Source organism: Spea bombifrons, chromosome 10, assembly GCF_027358695.1.
Source record: "Spea bombifrons isolate aSpeBom1 chromosome 10, aSpeBom1.2.pri, whole genome shotgun sequence".
Taxonomy (NCBI): Eukaryota; Metazoa; Chordata; class Amphibia; order Anura; family Pelobatidae; genus Spea; species Spea bombifrons.
The window spans coordinates 39,398,977-39,421,406 of record NC_071096.1 but is presented as its reverse complement, the minus strand read 5'-3'; the positions used below and the strand labels follow the sequence as shown (position 1 = coordinate 39,421,406).

The 22,430-nt window shown below is 52.4% G+C and overlaps 1 protein-coding gene across 1 annotated transcript in view; it reads left to right on the top strand.

The window, feature by feature from the left end:
- Positions 1 to 22,430, top strand: part of HYDIN (HYDIN axonemal central pair apparatus protein) — a 49,458-nt gene that overhangs the window by 17,038 nt on the left and 9,990 nt on the right. Inside the window, exons 27-71 of the mRNA XM_053449821.1 lie at positions 59 to 268; positions 405 to 542; positions 651 to 828; positions 942 to 1,060; positions 1,194 to 1,300; positions 1,739 to 1,875; positions 1,964 to 2,091; positions 2,222 to 2,413; positions 2,555 to 2,704; positions 2,906 to 3,145; positions 3,250 to 3,403; positions 3,606 to 3,770; positions 3,964 to 4,137; positions 4,984 to 5,157; positions 5,317 to 5,537; positions 5,626 to 5,763; positions 5,924 to 6,107; positions 6,542 to 6,683; positions 7,034 to 7,202; positions 7,529 to 8,155; positions 8,266 to 8,490; positions 8,568 to 8,782; positions 8,867 to 9,049; positions 9,187 to 9,306; positions 9,848 to 10,007; positions 10,184 to 10,356; positions 10,723 to 10,921; positions 11,392 to 11,491; positions 16,008 to 16,107; positions 16,454 to 16,622; positions 16,931 to 17,172; positions 17,267 to 17,387; positions 17,635 to 17,839; positions 18,110 to 18,345; positions 18,601 to 18,752; positions 18,876 to 19,065; positions 19,489 to 19,597; positions 19,846 to 20,097; positions 20,217 to 20,359; positions 20,584 to 20,802; positions 21,115 to 21,269; positions 21,351 to 21,451; positions 21,628 to 21,838; positions 21,973 to 22,197; positions 22,278 to 22,416. Of these exons, the coding sequence (XP_053305796.1) occupies positions 59 to 268; positions 405 to 542; positions 651 to 828; positions 942 to 1,060; positions 1,194 to 1,300; positions 1,739 to 1,875; positions 1,964 to 2,091; positions 2,222 to 2,413; positions 2,555 to 2,704; positions 2,906 to 3,145; positions 3,250 to 3,403; positions 3,606 to 3,770; positions 3,964 to 4,137; positions 4,984 to 5,157; positions 5,317 to 5,537; positions 5,626 to 5,763; positions 5,924 to 6,107; positions 6,542 to 6,683; positions 7,034 to 7,202; positions 7,529 to 8,155; positions 8,266 to 8,490; positions 8,568 to 8,782; positions 8,867 to 9,049; positions 9,187 to 9,306; positions 9,848 to 10,007; positions 10,184 to 10,356; positions 10,723 to 10,921; positions 11,392 to 11,491; positions 16,008 to 16,107; positions 16,454 to 16,622; positions 16,931 to 17,172; positions 17,267 to 17,387; positions 17,635 to 17,839; positions 18,110 to 18,345; positions 18,601 to 18,752; positions 18,876 to 19,065; positions 19,489 to 19,597; positions 19,846 to 20,097; positions 20,217 to 20,359; positions 20,584 to 20,802; positions 21,115 to 21,269; positions 21,351 to 21,451; positions 21,628 to 21,838; positions 21,973 to 22,197; positions 22,278 to 22,416 (8,091 nt within the window). The remainder of the gene's footprint in view (positions 1 to 58; positions 269 to 404; positions 543 to 650; positions 829 to 941; positions 1,061 to 1,193; positions 1,301 to 1,738; positions 1,876 to 1,963; positions 2,092 to 2,221; positions 2,414 to 2,554; positions 2,705 to 2,905; positions 3,146 to 3,249; positions 3,404 to 3,605; positions 3,771 to 3,963; positions 4,138 to 4,983; positions 5,158 to 5,316; positions 5,538 to 5,625; positions 5,764 to 5,923; positions 6,108 to 6,541; positions 6,684 to 7,033; positions 7,203 to 7,528; positions 8,156 to 8,265; positions 8,491 to 8,567; positions 8,783 to 8,866; positions 9,050 to 9,186; positions 9,307 to 9,847; positions 10,008 to 10,183; positions 10,357 to 10,722; positions 10,922 to 11,391; positions 11,492 to 16,007; positions 16,108 to 16,453; positions 16,623 to 16,930; positions 17,173 to 17,266; positions 17,388 to 17,634; positions 17,840 to 18,109; positions 18,346 to 18,600; positions 18,753 to 18,875; positions 19,066 to 19,488; positions 19,598 to 19,845; positions 20,098 to 20,216; positions 20,360 to 20,583; positions 20,803 to 21,114; positions 21,270 to 21,350; positions 21,452 to 21,627; positions 21,839 to 21,972; positions 22,198 to 22,277; positions 22,417 to 22,430) is intronic.

Genomic DNA, 22,430 nt, shown 5'->3' with positions numbered 1-22,430 from the left:
AGGAGAAAACTGTGCCAATAGCAGAAGTTTTGGTGCTGATTATTCTTTGCCCCAACAGGTGTTCGACATCCTTCCTCTGTTCGGGACCCTGCAGCCAGGAGAGAGCCAGACCGCGAGCTTCACGTTTTATGGTCATGCTGGCATCAGTGCACACGCAGCGGCTCTGTGTAAGGTGCACGGAGGTCCCACCTACGAGATCAGCCTTCAGGGAGAGGCCTCGCTTGTCCGTTACACGCTAAGCGCGATGGACATAGACTATGGCGTGCAGGTACAGGCATCCTGATATCGACCCAGGGTCACAGTTTGAGAGTGGGCTGTTTATAAATGGATGATTACCCAGAGGAGGCGACGCAGGGCATGTCACCAGCTCAGTGCGCCACTAACCTCCTTGCGTCTTTCTGCAGCTCTTTGATAAGGTGGCCGAGGCCGACATTGTCCTCCGTAACACAGGACTTGTCAGCTTCCCATTCAGCGTGATTAACGCCAGCGCGGAAAGTGCAGCAAGTCTCAGGCCTGGGAAGCCGCTAGTGCAGCCACTGAGTGTAAGTGCCCTCTCATCCATTTGGGGCACCCCGTTCACCTCCTGCTCTGTTGACTTGTGGTCCTGAGAGACCAGCATGGTAGTGGCTATAGTCTGTGTCTGCTTTCAGGGCCACGTTGCTGCTGGTGGGGAGGAAATCTTGAAGGTCTTTTATTTCCCGGGGGTCCCAGAGGCATTCCATCAAGTCATCCAGCTGCAGGTGGCCCATCTGGAGCCTGAAAATATTACTCTTCGAGGGAAAGGAGTCTTCCCTAGAATCTACTTGGATCTTCCACGTAACATTAATGGTACGTGTCCCAGGAGCTATTTGCCTGCACTCTTCTGTCATATTGTGTCTTCTTTTTATTTGGAGGATGCTTATGTTCCCCCACCTGCTGTAATTGTCCGTCTGTGCTTCCAGAGAATGACAAGCTTCAGGCCTACGTAGAAAAGGCTTGGGAGAAGATACAAGACACCTTGACTAGTGGCTCTTTCCCAGAAGCCAACACAGAGTCTCCTCGAGAGGCATCTCATTCCTCCGTAAGACACCGAGCACTTCTCTCCCATCAGTCTTTGTGTCCCCTGATTAGCGGTCATCCGTTCTGTGTGTGTGCGGAGGTGTTCTGCGCTGGTGCGGTTGTGTCGTTGGTGACAGTCATGCTGTGTTTTGCAGACAAACACCCTGCTGCTGAGGGAGGTGGAGAGATTGCTCATGCAGGAGCATGCGACGGAGCAGCTTGCACTGGAGTCCAGCGATGGGACCATGCGCAGGCTTCACAGGTGATCAAAATAACACCACCAATTCTCGGGGCACTTTTCCTCACACTTTTATTTAGAAACAATGTGTTTCCCTCACGTTTTTACCTTCTTTGTTGAGGCAAACATCCTATTACATCATTAAGAGCCCTTCTCTGTCTGACATGTGGTTGTGTCACATGCTGCGTGAATGCCAGCCCCTCTGCGTGATTGTCAGCCCCTCTGCGTGATTGTCAGCCCCTCTGCGTGATTGTCAGCTCCTCTGCGTGATTGTCAGCTCCTCTGCGTGATTGTCAGCTCCTCTGCCCGCCTGGCTCTTTTTACAGCATATTCTTGCCCGTTTCTAATACTTCAGCAAATTTCTCTGTCCCTCGTTACAGCCGTCTATGCTTCTAGCATGTGGCCAGCTATAATAATATGTTAGCCTTTCACACTCAATGGGTTTGTGATGATGTATTGCAGGGCCTTACTGCCAGATTACCTCTTGGATTTTGGCTTTGTAATTCTGGGAGACGTCTGCACGCACACTGTCAAAATTACCAACAGCGGACATTGCCCTGTGTCCTTCCGCGCGGACCGGCGTGGGCTAGCCGGTACAGGTAAACCGTTACTGGGATGTGACGGGCGCGCTGACTCTATGTTTGGGGTTTGACATTAATATCCGCCGCCTGTTGCGTGTCTGAGCAGGATTCACGACGGAGTTAGACCGTGTAAAGAACCTTCCATGCTATCAGGCGGAGACTTTCCAGGTGAAGTTCGATCCCAGAGGCGCTAACCTCGGTGTCGGGCCTGTGGACGTGGTGATGCCAATCCAGGTGCAGTGTTTAGAATTTGCCTTCCCTTCCCCTGTTTGACTTGATAAAGAACGTATTAATTATATGCGCATCAAGTTCGGGTCAATTTCCGCCTCGGTAATGTGTTTACTCATCTCTCTTCCCACGGCAGGTGATCGGAGGCCCCGCGTTCCCCGTAAGGCTCAGGGCATGCGTGACAATACCGTGTCTTAGCGTGTCCAGCGACATCGTGGACTTTGATCCCGTACAGTGTGGCCAGTGTCAGATCAGATCCTTACAGCTGTGCAACCAGTTCTCTGTGCCGTGCCAGTGGACGGCGATGAGACAGGAGAATGAAGCCAAGGTATCAGTGTGTTCCCTCAATGATAAAATCATTGCGAGGTAAAGCTCGGCACGCGCTGCTGAGTGCTGAATGTGGCCTTGCTACACGTGGCAGCCTTGTTTTTCATGCGTGCACACACGCTTTTCCCCATATGCGCTGCAGGTAGACAAACACACTCCAATGCATCTCCGCAAGAAACAGCGCCAGGACACAAAGCCAGGAGCCGCCATCTTTGAGATGATTCCAGCTTCAGGCGTGCTCCTTCCCGGACAGAAGAAGAACGTGGAGATTAAATTTGTTCCCCAAGAGGAGGTAAGTCTCTGAGATGAGGATGGACAGGGGGAAGGGGCACAGAAGGGAACACAGAACGGTGGCTCACCATCCACAGTGAGCTTAGCTGAGCTTCTTAGAAGGAACACGTTGTCAGATGATCACGCTTGAAGCAAGCCGGGCTTCTCTGCTTTGCTGTTCTGGTCAGTTTGTCTTCTATTTGCCTGCCTTGTGCGTTCTCAGAAGCTGTACAGGCAGCGTGTGGTGCTGCAGCTGGCGCAGAGCAGCCACCGTCTCATGATCCACGTCCAGGGTCAGGGCTTGGAGCCGCAGCTGGAGTTTTCGCCCTCGGTGGTGGAGCTGGGCCCGGTCCTTCCGTTCAGCCCTGGGGAAAGTATGGATATTCTGGTGAGGAACCCGTGCAGTTTCCCCGTAGAGTTCTATTCTTTGGAGATGGACAAGCAGTACCTGGAGGAAGAGAAGGTTAGTACAGAGAGTCCCGGCTGCGTCTGAATCCAGCATTTTTTTTGTAGCAATGTTACCCATCAATTTAAAAGCTGCCAACTAACGTGGCTCGTCGGGTGCAGGTGCTTGCAATGCTGAAGAGCTACGATGCTCAGAATACCCTGCTGCTCCCTCCACGGCTGCCGGGAGAGAGGCTGCCCAGGGAAGTCCTGGACTTCTATGAGGAAAAGAAGAGGCTGCTAGAGGACAACAGGGAAGCAAGACTTCTGGAGAGAGGTAATCATACCAGCATCAAACTGCCTTCCTAGCTGGGGGGTCCATTTACTGCAAGCAGTCACTGGTTACAGGGAACAGCTCCATTTACCGGAAGCGACTTGCCAGTTATTGTCTTTTTCCTAAAATGTACCCTCCAGGGTGGGAGATGGTGGCAACTGCGTTTCTATCTTCTATGTGTGACTTGTTCTAATCTACCTTCCAGGTGTCGGAGAGGACACTGAAGAAGACCCAGCGTCTGACACGGGACAGAATCCCAATCTATCTGGATCCCAGCGCTTACCCTCTGCCGCCACCGGTGGGGAGAGCCATTCCTCCAGAGGAGACGGCAAGTTGGAAGATGCTGGAGAGGACCCAGCGAAAGGCCCAGGTGAGCAGCGTCGCTGTGGTGAATGATGGCCTAGGCAGCGAGTGGGGCTATATCTGGGCCTCTGCTAATGCAGTGTTATAGGGTGCTCAGATTTTCATATCCCTCCTTCCTTGTTTTCCACAACGCGTTCCTGATTTTACCGTTTGCACATCTGGGAAAGGGGGGGCTCCGCTAATCGGTCAGTGTTTTGCAGGAGAAAAGGTTTTGGTCAGCAACGGAGGCACCAAGGTGGCAGTCGGGGAGCTGGAGATGAACCCAGTCTCCCAGGCCATTGCCAGGCACTTGGGCATCGATACCAGCAGTGAGGGCCGAGCAGCAAGTTACCGCAGGGGTATTGCAATCATTGTGCACGGAGCGCCTCTTACTGGTGAGTTGTAGTATAGCAGAGGCTTAGCCAATGCTGCAGGGAATGGCCACCGTTAGCCAGTGTTGTAGGGAATGGCCACTGTTAGGCAATGCTGCAGGGAATGGCCACCGTTAGCCAATGCTGCAGGGAATGGCCACCGTTAGCCAATGCTGCAGGGAATGGCCACCGTTAGGCAATGCTGCAGGGAATGGCCACCGTTAGCCAATGCTGCAGGGAATGGCCACCGTTAGCCAATGGTGCAGGGAATGGCCACCGTTAGCCAATGCTGTAGGGAATGGCCACCGTTAGCCAATGGTGCAGGGAATGGCCACCGTTAGCCAATGTTGCAGGGAATGGCCACCGTTAGCCAGTGCTGCAGGGAATGGCCACCGTTAGCCAATGCTGCAGGGAATGGCCACCGTTAGCCAATGTTGCAGGGAATGGCCACCGTTAGCCAGTGCTGCAGGGAATGGCCACCGTTAGCCAGTGCTGCAGGGAATGGCCACCGTTAGCCAGTGCTGCAGGGAATGGCCACCGTTAGCCAGTGCTGCAGGGAATGGCCACCGTTAGCCAGTGCTGCAGGGAATGGCCACCGTTAGCCAGTGCTGCAGGGAAATGGTGGAAGTTCCTAAAGAAGGAGATCACACCTATGGGTAGGAAAAGAGGGGGCCGAGTTTCCCAGTTTTATATAATTGCAGCCGCTCAGCCGCTAGGCCTCTGATGGATTTTGCATTGTGTTCTGTCTTCTTTAGTGGCTGCACCGGTGCTGTACCGGTGCTGTACCGGTGCTGTACCTGGCCTGTTGAGGCTGCATAAGTCTGCAGGTTGCGAGGCTGCATTATGGCTTCTTTTCCTTGTTTGCTGTAGGGAAGTCCTCTGCCGCGGTGGCTTTGGCTCAGCACTATAATACTGCCTGCCTGTCTATTGACTCTGTGGTGGTCGAAGCCATTTCTGACAGTAACAGCCCTACTGGTCTAAAAGCAAGAAAACTCTGCTCCAAAGCGTCGCTGGAACAGACTCAGCGGGAGGTAGAAGAGGCAGGTGAGAAAGCGGGATTTGGGGACCCCTGATATACCTCGGGTGTCGTAGTCACGTCTGTATGCGAGATGCTTTCTTTTAGGAATGAATTGTTGACGTTGTGCAGAAACGTGTTTGTCGTGGACGTGTAAGGCTCTCTATCATTGCCATTCTTTGCTCCAGCTTCCCAGGCAGCAGAGGTCGGTGGTCAACCAAGACTTAGTGTGGAGGCCTTAGCCAAACATACAGCCGAGGGAGGCCAAGGGGCAGAGTCTAAAGTAGCTTCTCAGTCCGTCATCTCAAGAGGTAACCGAGGTAGCCTGATGGCCACTAAAGGCAAGTCGGAGAGCCACCTAGTGCAGGGAGCCAAGCAGCAACACCTGTCTGAACCGGGGGGGTCTCAGGTAAGAGTTGTCCTCCAGGCCTTCTTCTCCACCCATTTCTGTGCTTGTTTTGTGTTTTATGTATGTTTATTTGATTGTCTGTCCCCAGGCCGGGAGTTCCCCTCTCCCAGGAGGTCGTGCTCAGCGGCGGCTGAGTGTGAGTGCCAGTGTAGGTGGTGAAATGGGTCTGATGAGCTGTGTTCTGCCAGAAGAGCTGCTTCAGGATATATTGAGTGAGAGGCTGCAGGTAAAGAGATGTAACCAGCATGTCCCCAATACCAGAGCAGGAGCCTGATTCGGGGCGGTCTGCACGCGGCCCCCCTGGGCTGCTGCACGCTCACCATGTACTCTCTTCTGGCAGATATATGGCCCTGCGATAAAATCCATTCCTTATGCCCATCTTTCAGTTAAAGGACTGTTTTCGCGGGGTAGTGTTTGACGGCTTGGATACCCTGTTCGCCCGGAATCCTTCATCTGCCCTTCAGATTTTGTTGAAAGCTCTGAATAATCGAAGACACATATATCTGATCAACCTCCACCAGGATTACTCTGCCATGAAGTCACGCGAGCTCGCACACAGACAGCGCAAAGGTATTTCAGGCTGTCTCTTAGTCTGCGTGTGCGTGGAGGCCGCCTCTTGGCTTGCGCGTGCGTGGAGGCGGGCTCTTGGCTTGCGTGTGCGTGGAGGTCGGCTCTTGGCTTGCGTGTGCGTGGAGGTCGGCTCTTGCCTTGCGTGTGCGTGGAGGCCGACTCTTGCCTTGCGTGTGCGTGGAGGCCGGTTCTTGGCTTGCGTGTGCGTGGAGGCCGGCTCTTGGCTTGCGTGCGCGTGGAGGCCGGTTCTTGGCTTGCGTGTGCGTGGAGGCCGGCTCTTGGCTTGCGTGTGCGTGGAGGCCGGTTCTTGGCTTTCGTGTGCGTGGAGGCCGGCTCTTGGCTTGCGTGTGCGTGGAGGCGGGCTCTTGGGTTAGGGTATATATTTATATATAAATGTATATATTTGGTGACTTCCTGTTTCCGTGTTGTAAAAGAGCAGGAAATACTGCGCGCCCTGGCCATGGAGAAAGCTCTGATGGAGGAGATGGACGAGGAGGAGTATGAGAACCTTCCTGCTGATAAGCGATCTCGTATTGATGAGCTGCGGCTCCAGGCTCTACGGCAGCGGAAGGAAAGGTCTGTCCGGATGAACTCATGTCCGAAGTCACCCGGCGCATGCAGACAGGAAAATGATAGATCAGAGCAGTTCCCATGGAAACCAGTGCTTTGTCCCTGCTGATTGCCCCCTCTTCATGCTGTCCCCAGCCTCTGCGTTAGATTGGTAATAGTGTATGTTGTGGTGAAAAGGACACCGCGATGGCGAATCCAATTCTCTCTGTTTTATTTGGCTAAGGGGTTTATATCGGCCCTTATTATCTGTTTATCACCGGCTCGCCGATGGCCATTAAGGCTGCTGATTGCAGCGCCTGGAGTTACAGCGGGGTCTTATGGACTGCGGGGGGCGCTAACTGTGTGTTCTGACACAGGGAGAGCGAGGAGCGCCTGGCGCGGGAAGAGCGCGAGCGGAGGATGCAGGAAGAGCTGCTAAAGCAGAGAGAGGAAGAGGAGCTGAGGAAGAAAATGCGCAGAGGAAAGAGCCGAGATTCAGGCAAAGAAGAGACGGGGGGCAAAAAGAGCCAAATGGGCTCCAAACAGGTAAAGAGCGCAGTGTCATGGTGACAGCATCCAATATCCACAGACAAGTTGTAACGACCCCAGCCGCTCTTGTGCGATGTGCTTCCTCATTTCCTCATTGTGTGCACGCCGTGAAATCACCGCCTGCTCACATTGGTCCGGCTTAGTTTTAGCCCTTTTGTGAGGCTCAGCGGATGCCTGATCATACTCAACATGGCGAGTCGTATTAGCGATCCAATGTGTTCCGCTGTGGGTATCGTTCCACTAGTCCTGGTGAATCCATGGCGCTTCACTAGCCCTTAAGCATAGCGCCCGGCCACTAACAGATACCTTGTTTCTCTCCCCAGGTGATCGGCACACACACCATGAAAGCCGACCCACACTTAGACTCCGGCCTAGAGAGGAAAGTGTCGCTCAAAGAACGCCCCGAGTCTGTACTCAATGAAGGCGATGACCCCGGTAAGAAGAGAAGGAATAAGGACCCTCTACAGCTTGTGTCAGTACAGAACGATCTGGAGAAGGACTCGCACGACGAGACCGACAGACCACTGATCCAAAGATTTAAAAGCTACGAGTCCTGTCAGAGGGACATTCTGCACATCCTGACGTTCTGGGACCGCGTGCAGGGGATCCTTCTCACCCCCACAGCTACGGATGACGCTCAGCGCGAAGGAGAAGAACATGCCACGGAACGCCAGGCTCCTTCCGGGAAGAAGTACCGTAAGGATCGAGAACGTCAAGCAGAGAAGGATCGTCAGGAGAAAGAGAAAGCAGACAAGGAACGCCTAGACAGGCTTAGAGGAATGGAAGGGACTGCAGGAATACCGTCCGCCCTGGAGTGCGAGGCACAGGAGCAGCTGGACGAGCTGAAGCCCGAAGTCGGAGTGCCACACTTTGATTTCCAGATAACGGATCCCTGTGAACCAAGTGGCAATAAAATTCTGCAGAGCGGGAAGTTACCTTCTGTAGAGGAGGTGAGTGAAAGACGGCTCAGAGTCCGCACCGATGCGACAGATGTATATCACAGAGATCTGTATTACAATGACCATTGATGGGTGATGTATAATCTGATTTCTTTTGCCAGATTCTCGATGGCCTTGGATTGGGCCCTTCGGGTCCCCCACTTCCTCCTCCTTGCTTGTTCTCAGTGATCCCGTTCCCAGAAAGACGGGCTGCGTCCACTGATCTGGAGACCCTCAGCCATTTCACCTTTGTTGCATCTTCTCCTGATGATCCGAATGCTATCATGGGAGAAAAGCAGGAGGCAGAGCCAGAGGCAGAGCCGGCGCTCCCTCTCCCCATGCTGAAGGTGAGGGTCATTATCCCAGGGAGACAGAACCTCTGTGCCGACATCGGCTTCAATGCGTTTGCTCTCCATCTTTACAGGAGGAACAGCTGACCCCGACTAAAGGCCGAAGCAAGAAGGACAAGTCGGCAGACATGGGTCGTGAAAGCCAGAAAGACAAACGCAGGCCTGCTTCTCTGCGCAAGAGCCAGCAGCCTGTGGACAGCCATTCCCCACCTCCTGACACCCGGACCCCCCTTTCCGATGTGGACCAGGGCAGCACCGCCGGAGAGGGTCTACCGGGGAAGCTGCTGCGGTGAGGTTATAGCCGGGCTGGGGCGAGAGGCTTTATCGGCTGAGGAACGGTCATACCCATCCTTGTCCGTTTGTTTCACACCAGACTGGGCATTTTCCGCTGGGTTGTTCCTGCTGGAGGAGACGTTACTCTGAGAATCCACTTTGACTCAAAAACCGTCGGGAACTTTGACCAAACTCTGAACTTTGAGCTTGTCGGGACCCGTCGTAGATATTCGCTTTACTGTCGGGGAGTCTGTGCCTTTCCAGCCATCAGCCATGATCCCAGGTGAGTGCAGACTCACGGCCAGAGAGCCTCTTACTTACCAAACCCTGCGAGCTGCGCAGCAGTACAGACAGCTCCACGGCGCTCTTCCGTTCACTTCTGTGCTTTGTAACGTTGCCGTATCGTCGTTTAATTTGCAGGGTGGTCTTTCCTCACGTCAAGAAGGACGTAAAGCCAGACGACGTAGTTCAGAAGAAGTTCATTGTGAGCCGAGGAGTCTTTGAATTTGGTCCCTTGCTCTGCGGAAAATCCAGAGAAAAGTGAGTAGAGGGGCCCGTCCTTCTGGGGCCATAGTATGGCATTTTATGAAAACACTTTCACATGAATACAGCAGACGAGTCAGATACGCCGCGTGTATACACAGTACTGCGCGACGCGTGCCATGCAGCCTGTGCCGGCTCAAACCCCGGTACTGTAAAGGGATCGGTACTGGGGACATCGGGGGTTTCTCTTGTAACTGGCCATAGAGCGGTGAAGCCCCGGGGGTCCTGCCCAGAGTCCCCCCGACCATCTGCCTTAGACCTGGAGCAGGGCCCCGTAACCGCAGCTTATTTCAGAAAGCTTCACGTTTGATCGTTTTGAGTAATAGTTTGTCGCGTAGCTTTAGACGGTTTGAAGTGGGAGCGGGTTTAGGAGATGCCCCCTGCGCCCAGAACATGCGGAACGCATGGGGTAAAAGCATTGTATATTGTATGTGAGACAGAGCCTCCGTTACCGGACACTTGACGCGGGGGAAACATGCCTCTGGGAGTCTGAGATTTGGGCCCCGAGACATGCTGATTCTGTCCGTCTTCCCGTCAGGTACAAAGCCGGCCAGTACCCGGAGAACATGCAGAGCATCGCCATCTGCAACGCGTCTCCCATGGAGGCCGAGATCACCTTCAGCTTCCAACATGACGTCAAGGCAGCTGCCTTCATCCTGGACCCGCCGAGCATGAACCTGAAGGCCAACGAGAAGCAGGTGACTTGCCTTCCTAGAGCAGACATTTCCGCCCCACACAGGGCATGTACTGTCCAGGCGCATGTGATGGGATTGGGCACGTCCGGTTGTTTATGTTCACCAGCACTGCCTGCCCCATCTTGGGGGTCTCTGGGGGTAGATCTGATCATTTTCGGTGTGTCTTTTCTTCTGCACAGGAGTTGTGTATCTGGGCATACCCCACGTCGGCGGGCGTATTCGAGGACAGCATCGTCTGCTGCATTAAAGACAATCCCCAGCCGGTTGTGTTCCGGGTGTCCTGCCGCGGCGTCCGCCCAGAGCTGGAGTTAGACCGCAAACACATTCATTTTGATAAAATCCTGCTGCACCGGTGAGAGGATGAGAGGCGGTGTGCGAGTGTCTGATAATTATTAGGAGGATAGCGAGTGAATAACAGCCTGCGCGTGAGATTGCAGGGAAAAGACCGTCAGGGGAGGGTTCTGCCATCAGCCGCTGAGTCTTTATGTCATATGAAGCCGCATGTTACAATTATAACAAGCGATTCTGGAGCAAAGCCTTAGAAGGGGTTTTGTCACCATAGCAACCAGAGGAACGGTTAAATGAGCCGGATTATTCCACTGACTGCTATGACGATAAAACCATTCAAACAGATTCCTTTTAACATGTAACCCCGTCGTGTCTCAGCCGGCCTTCATTAACCCATTCGTCATGGCCCTCAACGTCTCTCTACCTACAGGAAGGACTCCAGGACAATCTTCCTCAGAAACAGCAACCTCCTGCCTGCCGCCTGGCGCCTGACGGGACTGGAAAACCTTGGCGATGAGTTTTCTGTGTCCCAGCATCAAGGAATAGTGGGCCCTCGCTCTGAGTGTGGACTCCAGATGCACTTCAAAGCGGCCAGAGCCGCTAGCGTGAAAAAGTCCATTCGTCTTGAGGTATCGTGAGGCTGGGGTAGCAGGCCTTGTATCTGCCGCATGGCCGAGACAACAAGGGCCTTTCTATGAAGATATTCCAATAAAAATCAGCCACACCTGCCTGCAAATCTGATCCATTTCATCTTATTTTAATGGGTGACCCCAAACTTAGTGTATGTGTATGGATGGATGGATGGATGGATAGATAGAGAGGTACCATACATCGGCATATAGATAGAAAGATGGATAGACAGAGAAACACACAGCCATACACACCCCATCTCCTTACAGTCCTCTATCACTCCCATCACTCCTGTCTTCCAAAGGCATGTTATGTTCCCCAATCTCAGTTTAAGTTTAAAACGTACTCGTTTTCCATAACCCCAAACTTGTGAACGGTGCAGTATATATGGACCGGTGACGAGGGCAACGTCTGATATACCCAACCAGCAGGGAACCTGCTTGTGACTCAGGGGCCCCTGTCTTTTCAGGTCTCGGATGTTGATAATGTCCTGGGAATTGTTCAGCTGGAAAGCATTCAAGTGTTTGCCGAGGCGTACGACGTGGCTCTGGACATTAGCTTCCCGAAAGGTACATTTTGCAACAACTAAAGGAGGTCCATAGGTATTATGGCCTGGAGATAGTGGAGGCTGAGGGCCGACGCTGGTTTTAGGGGAGTCTAGGGCATGAACTGAGATTAGGAGAGCCGGGGGCCAATATTCATATAAAGGCATCGGGTGTCTGACCCGGAGATTAGGGGAGCCGGGGGCCAATGTTCATATAAAGGCATCGGGTGTCTGACGCAGAGATTAGGGGAGCCGGGGGCCAATATTCATATAAAGGCATCTGCTGTCTGACGCGGAGATTAGGGGAGCCGGGGGCCAATATTCATATAAAGGCATCGGCTGTCTGACGCGGAGATTAGGGGAGCCGGGGGCCAATATTCATATAAAGGTATCGGCTGTCTGACGCGGAGATTAGGGGAGCCGGGGGCCAATATTCATATAAAGGTATCGGCTGTCTGACGCGGAGATTAGGGGAGCCGGGGGGCAATATTCATATAAAGGCATTGGCTGTCTGACGCGGAGATTAGGAGAGCCGGGGGCCAATATTCATATAAAGGCATCGGCTGTCTGACGCGGAGATTAGGGGAGCCGGGGGCCAATATTCATATAAAGGCATCTGCTGTCTGACGCGGAGATTAGGGGAGCCGAGGGCCAATATTCATATAAAGGCATCGGGTGTCTGACGCGGAGATTAGGGGAGCCGGGGGCCAATATTCATATAAAGGCATCGGGTGTCTGACGCAGAGATTAGGGGAGCCGGGGGCCAATATTCATATAAAGGCATCGGCTGTCTGACGCGGAGATTAGGGGAGCCGGGGGCCAATATTCATATAAAGGCATCGGGTGTCTGACGCGGAGATTAGGGGAGCCGGGGGCCAATATTCATATAAAGGCATCTGCTGTCTGACGCGGAGATTAGGGGAGCCGGGGGCCAATATTCATATAAAGGCATCGGCTGTCTGACGCGGAGATTAGGGGAGCCGGGGGCCAATATTCATATAAAGGCATCTGCTGTCTGACGCGGAGATTAGGGGAGCCGGGGGCCAATATTCATATAAAGGCATCTGCTGTCTGACGCGGAGATTAGGGGAGCCGGGGGCCAATATTCATATAAAGGCATCGGGTGTCTGACGCGGAGATTAGGGGAGCCGGGGGCCAATATTCATATAAAGGCATCGGGTGTCTGACGCAGAGATTAGGGGAGCCGGGGGCCAATATTCATATAAAGGCATCGGGTGTCTGACGCGGAGATTAGGGGAGCCGGGGGCCAATATTCATATAAAGGCATTGGCTGTCTGACGCGGAGATTAGGGGAGCCGGGGGCCAATATTCATATAAAGGCATCGGGTGTCTGACGCGGAGATTAGGGGAGCCGGGGGCCAATATTCATATAAAGGCATCTGCTGTCTGACGCGGAGATTAGGAGAGCCGGGGGCCAATATTCATATAAAGGCATCTGCTGTCTGACGCGGAGATTAGGGGAGCCGGGGGCCAATATTCATATAAAGGCATCGGGTGTCTGACGCGGAGATTAGGGGAGCCGGGGGCCAATATTCATATAAAGGCATCTGCTGTCTGACGCGGAGATTAGGGGAGCCGGGGGCCAATATTCATATAAAGGCATCGGGTGTCTGACGCGGAGATTAGGGGAGCCGGGGGCCAATATTCATATAAAGGCATCGGGTGTCTGACGCGGAGATTAGGGGAGCCGGGGGCCAATATTCATATAAAGGCATCTGCTGTCTGACGCGGAGATTAGGGGAGCCGGGGGCCAATATTCATATAAAGGCATCGGGTGTCTGACGCGGAGATTAGGGGAGCCGGGGGCCAATATTCATATAAAGGCATCTGCTGTCTGACGCGGAGATTAGGGGAGCCGGGGGCCAATATTCATATAAAGGCATTGGCTGTCTGACGCAGAGATTAGGGGAGCCGGGGGCCAATATTCATATAAAGGCATCGGGTGTCTGACGCAGAGATTAGGGGAGCCGGGGGCCAATATTCATATAAAGGCATCGGGTGTCTGACGCAGAGATTAGGGGAGCCGGGGGCCAATATTCATATAAAGGCATCGGGTGTCTGACGCGGAGATTAGGGGAGCCGGGGGCCAATATTCATATAAAGGCATCTGCTGTCTGACGCGGAGATTAGGGGAGCCGAGGGCCAATATTCATATAAAGGCATCGGGTGTCTGACGCGGAGATTAGGGGAGCCGGGGGCCAATATTCATATAAAGGCATCGGGTGTCTGACGCGGAGATTAGGGGAGCCGGGGGCCAATATTCATATAAAGGCATCTGCTGTCTGACGCGGAGATTAGGGGAGCCGGGGGCCAATATTCATATAAAGGCATCTGCTGTCTGACGCGGAGATTAGGGGAGCCGAGGGCCAATATTCATATAAAGGCATCGGGTGTCTGACGCAGAGATTAGGGGAGCCGGGGGCCAATATTCATATAAAGGCATCTGCTGTCTGACGCGGAGATTAGGGGAGCCGGGGGCCAATATTCATATAAAGGCATCTGCTGTCTGACGCGGAGATTAGGGGAGCCGGGGGCCAATATTCATATAAAGGCATCTGCTGTCTGACGCGGAGATTAGGGGAGCCGGGGGCCAATATTCATATAAAGGCATCTGCTGTCTGACGCGGAGATTAGGGGAGCCGGGGGCCAATATTCATATAAAGGCATCGGGTGTCTGACGCGGAGATTAGGGGAGCCGGAGGCCAATATTCATATAAAGGCATCGGGTGTCTGACGCGGAGATTAGGGGAGCCGGGGGCCAATATTCATATAAAGGCATCTGCTGTCTGACGCGGAGATTAGGGGAGCCGGGGGCCAATATTCATATAAAGGCATCTGCTGTCTGACGCGGAGATTAGGGGAGCCGGGGGCCAATATTCATATAAAGGCATCGGGTGTCTGACGCGGAGATTAGGGGAGCCGGGGGCCAATATTCATATAAAGGCATCTGCTGTCTGACGCGGAGATTAGGGGAGCCGGGGGCCAATATTCATATAAAGGCATTGGCTGTCTGACGCAGAGATTAGGGGAGCCGGGGGCCAATATTCATATAAAGGCATCGGGTGTCTGACGCAGAGATTAGGGGAGCCGGGGGCCAATATTCATATAAAGGCATCGGGTGTCTGACGCAGAGATTAGGGGAGCCGGGGGCCAATATTCATATAAAGGCATCGGGTGTCTGACGCGGAGATTAGGGGAGCCGGGGGCCAATATTCATATAAAGGCATCTGCTGTCTGACGCGGAGATTAGGGGAGCCGAGGGCCAATATTCATATAAAGGCATCGGGTGTCTGACGCGGAGATTAGGGGAGCCGGGGGCCAATATTCATATAAAGGCATCGGGTGTCTGACGCGGAGATTAGGGGAGCCGGGGGCCAATATTCATATAAAGGCATCTGCTGTCTGACGCGGAGATTAGGGGAGCCGGGGGCCAATATTCATATAAAGGCATCTGCTGTCTGACGCGGAGATTAGGGGAGCCGAGGGCCAATATTCATATAAAGGCATCGGGTGTCTGACGCAGAGATTAGGGGAGCCGGGGGCCAATATTCATATAAAGGCATCTGCTGTCTGACGCGGAGATTAGGGGAGCCGGGGGCCAATATTCATATAAAGGCATCTGCTGTCTGACGCGGAGATTAGGGGAGCCGGGGGCCAATATTCATATAAAGGCATCGGCTGTCTGACGCGGAGATTAGGGGAGCCGGGGGCCAATATTCATATAAAGGCATCGGGTGTCTGACGCGGAGATTAGGGGAGCCGGAGGCCAATATTCATATAAAGGCATCGGGTGTCTGACGCGGAGATTAGGGGAGCCGGGGGCCAATATTCATATAAAGGCATCTGCTGTCTGACGCGGAGATTAGGGGAGCCGGGGGCCAATATTCATATAAAGGCATCTGCTGTCTGACGCGGAGATTAGGGGAGCCGGGGGCCAATATTCATATAAAGGCATCGGGTGTCTGACGCGGAGATTAGGGGAGCCGGGGGCCAATATTCATATAAAGGCATCTGCTGTCTGACGCGGAGATTAGGGGAGCCGGGGGCCAATATTCATATAAAGGCATCGGCTGTCTGACGCGGAGATTAGGGGAGCCGGGGGCCAATATTCATATAAAGGCATCTGCTGTCTGACGCGGAGATTAGGGGAGCCGGGGGCCAATATTCATATAAAGGCATCTGCTGTCTGACGCGGAGATTAGGGGAGCTGGGGGCCAATATTCATATAAAGGCATCGGGTGTCTGACGCGGAGATTAGGGGAGCCGGGGGCCAATATTCATGTAAAGGCATCTGCTGTCTGACGCGGAGATTAGGGGAGCCGAGGGCCAATGTTCTTATAAAGGCATTGGCTGTCTGACGCGGAGATTAGGGGAGCCGGGGGGCAATATTCATATAAAGGCATCGGGTGTCTGACGCGGAGATTAGGGGAGCCGAGGGCCAATGTTCTTATAAAGGCATCTGCCGGTGCTGGTTGACCTGACATGTATGTACAGTGATGTATCCCGGTTCCATGTGGCAGGTACAGATGGTGGCCTGGAGTTCGGGGTGGTGAAGGTGAATGAAGAAGCGAAGCACACTATTTCACTGAAGAACAAAGGCAAATATGAGATTGGCTTCAGGTGAGTGACGACTAGCGCTGTAGGTTGTCCTCTGCTGTGACCAGCGGCAGAAAAGTCTAGGATTCTATACACGCCGTAATAACAATTACAAGTATTTTCATGTAACTCCATTTGTGGTGTTTTGCAGTAATTTGCCTTTCATTCATTCCTTGTTTACTAAGAAATATTTAGCTGTTCATTCCTTAAAGCTGCGCTGTGTCCCAACAATCCAGACTTCTCTGCTGTGCTTCCCTTCAAAAAGTCAAATATTACCGAGCGCCCGAATGAACTCCTCTGACCTACGGAATGACACGATTAGCCCGTTATACCCGCCATTTATCTTGATCTCCTCTTATTCTTCCTGCAGTTTCTCCATGGAAGCCACAGGCCCCGGGATGCCAGATCTAAACTCCATCTTTTCCGTCCTGCCCCAGAAGGGAACTCTGGGTCCCAGTGACCGTTCCACTCAGGTGCAGATCCTCTTCCAGTCCAAAAAGGAAGTCGAGATTTTGGACAAGCCAATTCTGCGGTGCCAGGTAAGCGAGCTTCCCGTCGGCCATATTATTCTTTACGGGGATTGTGCTGGGAGTCAGCGAATGTTTGATGAACCTGTGATGCCAATAGGTTCATTTCCTCTGCCTATTTGCCAAGGCAAGCTGAAAGTGGCAGCGATGCCTGGCATCCAGCACTGGGCACACTAATGGATTGTCCTTGCTGAATGGTATATGTATATATATATATACCATATATATATATATATCTGCAACCAGAGCGTGAGAGGGGGTATCCATGGGTGAATAGTGGCCCAGCCAAGCGGCAGCTAATGTTCTAGACTTTTCCTTAGGTTATTGAGCCCAGCCTGTGTGACGGTGGAGAAACCATCGCCAGTATCCCTGTCCGGGTGAGTGTGCGCTCTGTGTTCTCCAGGTACCGGCTCTCCCCTTCCTCAGATATTCATTTTGGGGCCATGGTGCTGGGAAGTCGCAAACTATGTTCCTTCACCATCGAGAACACATCCCAGCTTGAATTTCGTTACAATATCAGTAAACTGACACGCGAGGTGGTGGTCCAGCCTGCCAAAAAGGGGTAAGCAGATTTAAGAATTCTCAGACGAACAACATCCAGGCAAATGCCCCGGCCTGAGCCGCCAGGTATAATGGTCTCTGTCTCTCTCTGTCAGACTCACTCATGGTATGAAGAGAGCGCGTTCTCGTGAGGGCTCTGGATCCAGCAAATCTGTGGTATTCAACAAAGCCAAACGCAATGATTCCCAGCTGCGAGAGATGGGTCCAGCAGGCCAGGTATATTGCCCCGTGTGCCCAAACGTGTGAGAGGCAGACAATGTTATATGTCCTTGTGTTCTAATGATACGGTGTCCGTGTGATCCAGGCGTTCAGTCCTCTTGTTGTGGGCAGGATACTGGCAGTAAGGAGAGGCAGGGTGGTGGCGGGGGGCAGATAGAGAGATGTTAATGTGCTCGGGGTCGTGCTGACTCCAGAGGAGGTCACGTGCCCCATATACTGAGATCTGTGTGTTTTGCATTTTCAGGCCCGTATCACTCTTGGCGTGTTCACGGTGTCTCCTGCTTTTGGAACCGTCCCCCCAGGAGCTCATCAGACAGTCAACGTTGATTGTTTTGCTGACCAGCTTGGGAGAAGCGAAGAATTACTTGCTATTGAAATCTCTGATCGGAACCCTGAGGATCACCCTGGGGGGATACCTTTCCGCCTTGTGAGCGAAGTCTGCACCCCAGGTGTGTCTCATGCTTCTGTAGGACTTTAGCTGTTTGTATTCATCCACGTAGCAGCGTCCGCACCGTAAGCTGAGTAACCACTCGCCATTATGGACTGGTGCTTGGCATCACTGCCAAGTGTGAGCAGTGTGAGCTTCTGGGATAGACGAGCCACCTTCGTCATTTGTAGCCCTTTCCGTGCCATAGTACAGTAAGTGGCGCAGAGGAATGTTTGCCTGGATATAGGGGGGGCCTATGTATTAATCTCTTACGCTTTCTGGATTCTCGCAGGCTTTGTGACAGATGACATTGCGACTATCTTTGAGGAGCACCTTATTGTGGCAGATGCCAGGATCGTGCAGTGTTTGCCCTCGCTTCAGACCGGAGGCGCGTACGTGCAGGAGGAGAAGCGCTTCCTTTTCTGTAATGTGCTCGTAGGACAGTCATCGACAGCTCGCTTTAAAATCCTGAACCCAGGCAAGGTCCCCTGTGATGTGACGCTGGCAATCAAGCCCAGCTCCGCCAAGGTATGAAAGCCTTTCCATTCTGAGGCTGGCATCATTCCCTCGCACTTCCCAGTCACGAGCGATCTTCACTTTATGTTTGAAACAATGTTTTTGTTTCTTGTGACGCTCCATTGCAGCCGGTCCCCCTTCCCTGTCCCGTTTCTCTGGGTTGCTTTTCAGTGATGAGACGTATATACAGGCACAGGTACCAGTGAGGTGGGACGAGGCCGTTTGCATTCAATACGCTCTGAGCGACTCCTTCCCTCTCTGTTTCAGTCATCGTACCGGATGAATGATGTGTTTGAAATAGAGCCGCAGCGCATGAGCATCCCAAGCCATAGCCATGGCTTTGCCAGTGTGACGTTTACCCCGCACAGTATGCAGCTGTATCAGTGTGTCTTTGAGGCTTCCGCGGAGGGGGCAGGGAGGTAAAGAACGGTCTTCAGATGTTATGCCGTCTCTCTCTACACTATATGTTGCTTGCATAGCACGCTGCTGAGGAAATGATCCCTGGCGTCATGTCTTCATATCCCCCAACGTTCTCCCCTCAGTGTTCTCTCTAAGTCTCGAAGCCTGACCTTTGAAATCAGCGGGGAAGGGAACCTGCCTCGAGTCACCGTTGTGCGTCCTGCGCTGCGCAACAAGCGGGGAGCTCCGCTACTGCTTTTTCAGAGGCTGTTAGTAGGCCGGAGCCAGCAGCTGCCGCTGGTCCTGAAAAATGAAGGGACTATTGCTGCTCAGGTGAGATTAACGCAGGACCTTAAATACAGTCCGTGTGCCGTAACACTATGTATACCAATATAATCTAGAACCCTGTAATACTGACTTATATAACAGTATAGTCTAGAACCCTGTAATACTCACTGTATATACCAATATAGTCTAGAACCCTGTAATACTGACTGTATATACCGATATAGTCTAGAACCCTGTAATACTGACTCTACACAACAATATAGTCTATTTATAATAATATAGTCTAGAACCCTGTAATACTGACTGTATATACCAATATAGTCTAGAACCCTGTAATACTGACTGTATATACCAATATAGTCTATTTATAATAATATAGTCTAGAACCCCGTGTCTCTCCCCATGTGAAGTAAATGAGCAGTAGATGTACTTGACCCTTTGTTCTCTACTGCTGTCTCTGTTTCTCAGGTAAACATGGACCTGCCAGGAGATGGTGGTGTCTTCAGTTTAAAGCCCAGGTCGTGCACTCGCTGTATTTATCCGGCTTTGAGTGCAGATGGAGATCCCGGAGCTCACAGTACGTGTAATGTTCCTTCTTACTCCTCAATACCTTCCATATGTCTCCCGTATCTTGCATGGGATGACACCGTCTGCCCAGTGATGCCAAGACATGTTTCTACTGAGAGTGTGTTATGTATGTATATGACTGCTTGGGGTGGTCATGGTGCAAGCCTTGTCTGCTTGCCCTGGGCTCCTGGAGTGGCCTCGGGCCAGCCTCCCGTCTCTACCAGTAACACTCAAGTAATGTATATTTTCATGTTCCAGGTCGTAGGGCTCACGCTGCTTCTCTGATACTCCATGCTGGAGATACGGCAGAGTTTGACGTGATCTTCCGTCCTGTGGAGTCCCAGCGCTTTGAGGCCATACTGAGCCTGTCGGTGATGGACAATCAGTATGAGCAGATCTCTGTCCAGCTGGTAGGGGAGGGATACCAGGAGGACCTGACCCTTGACAATATCCACAACGTGGTAGAAGCCACAATTCCTGAAGCAACTATGGAGGACGGGCTTATACAAGGTCAGGACACAATGCTAAAAACATGTGAGGGGAATATATAACGTAGACTGTGACCAAGATGGCGAGGGCTGCTGTATTTTTTATCGTATGTTAACATGATGGCTTATCTGTCCACACAGCTCCTTGTGCGGATCACATAATTTTCGGGGACTGTCATGTTGGCCAGCCGTACCAGGTGACCTTCACCATGACAAATCGTAGCCTTGTGGATGCCATGAGGTTTGAGTGGCCTTTGGATGGTCCTCTGGTTTTCTCTCCTAAGGTATGCTATGCTGTCAATACTTCAGATGAGTAGTTTCATTCTACAACCAGTGATCTCCATTCATAGGCAGAAAAGCATAAGCTCCGCAGGTCAGCGGGTGTGTTATCTCTGCCTGTGGCCGGCTGCACTCTTCTATAGGGTTAAATATAATCTGTCGTGGTATTCATTGTTGCATAAGAAAATAGCTCTGGGAGGCTGATCTTTGTCTCCGTGTCTGGCTGTAGGTAGGACACATCCATGCAGCCTGCTCCAAGCACGTGACCCTAACCTTGAAATCAGACGTACCCGTGGCTCTCAGTAAATCGCTGGTGAGGTGCAGGGTGTCAGTGATTTCATTTTCTCTGCCCTTGGATCAAGTTCTTGACTGGGACGATGGGATGAGAACTGTAAAGTGGGTGGAAAGCACTAAAGTTCCAGCAGGTCAGAGCCCCACCAAAAGAAAGGTAAGAGTTCACCACAAAGGTATGTGGACACTGCTCATCAAACATCTCATTCCAAAAGTCATGGCAATTATGATGGAGCCTCCACTCTTCTACGAGGGCTTCCCATTGGATGCTGAAACATTGCGGTTCGCATTTGTTTCCATTCAGCCACAAGAGCATTATTAGCGATGAGACCTGGCTCGCTGTCAGCGAACGAATTTTGCTCCAAAGGGGGGAACAAGACCCCAGGGGTTTTCAAAGACTGCGTGGGTTGCATAGAACTGTCTGGTAGTGCCTTCCCTGCCGCTCTGATCACAGTCTATTTACCTGCAGGTGATAGAGGCAGACCCGGAGCCTTCTCACACCGTGCTGGGCTCTCGCGAAATACAGTTGCTGGTCAGTGCCACTGTGGATCATGCGCAGTATAAGGCCGACTGCCACCAAGTGCAGTTCAAAGACACACTTCTCTACCAGACGCGTGTGTACAAGTGAGTGCGGGTAGGATGAGATATAGTAGAGCAGACTGTTAGTAAGACATCGCACTTATCTCTTCCTCCCTGTCTGCGTAGATACCAGATCCAGAACATCGGCTCAGTCCAGTTGCACTTCTCTTGGCAGGTGCATGTGGAAGGGCAGAGCAGAAGCTCCACCAGACCTGGCGACTCAGAGGGTGAGTGGGGTGTCCTTGACATTCTATCCATAGCACACGTGCTTAGCCATCAGGGGCAGTCAGATGTGGCAGCCATCACACATATGGCCCAAGCTGGCCAGGTGTCTTTCATGGTGCACTGAAGGTACGTGTGTGTTTGCGTGTGGATATTTGTTTCACTGTTTGTTTCCACGTAGACCTCATTAGCAGCGTGAGTACGTCGTCCATCCAGAGTCGTCCCGCCAGCGTAATGGAAAGCGTGTCCTCGCTTGTGACTCTGGGAGTGGATACCCTGCCCTTCTCTGTGCAGCCAAGCTGCGGTCTCATTCCAGCTGGAGACACCCAGGACTTCCTTATCAAGTTCTCTCCTGTGGAGGTTGGAGAATTTGTGGCACGTCTCATCTGCAGGTGAGGGATTCCAGCCAACGGGGGGAAATACTAACCACATAACGTCTGATACACGTGGGGAGCACATGATGAATACAACTTGAACTCAATGTTATAATCACAAGCACTGATTCTCCATCTTTGTTTGTCCACAGCATGCCCAACCTCCATGGTGGACAACAGGAACCAGTTCTCTCATTAAAAGGCAGAAGCCTGCTACCCTACTGCCACTTCCAGCTGGAAGATTCAGATTATATCACTAGTGGGAGGCGGAACTCAGAGCTAGGAGGGCCCCACGGAGCCCCTGGCGGGACCACCCTCGACCCTAACACAAGGGTAATTGAATTCATGTCTGTTGGAGTGCGGACAAGGAACGTCAGGTGGGTACCTATCGCTTTGGTCTTAGAATGGTGACTGCCAGAGTTCATTTACTGAGTTCCTTTGTTATTGTGCTCTGTAGGACGTTCAGCATCCTAAATCCCACCGATAGCCCATATTCCTTCCTGTGGACGTGTGAAGACCCAGCCGCCCCCCAGAACTCCCTGACCTTCCGCTGCCTGAGTGAACAAAGATTTATCCAGCCTAACAAGAAGGTGGAGGTAAGAGCAGATCT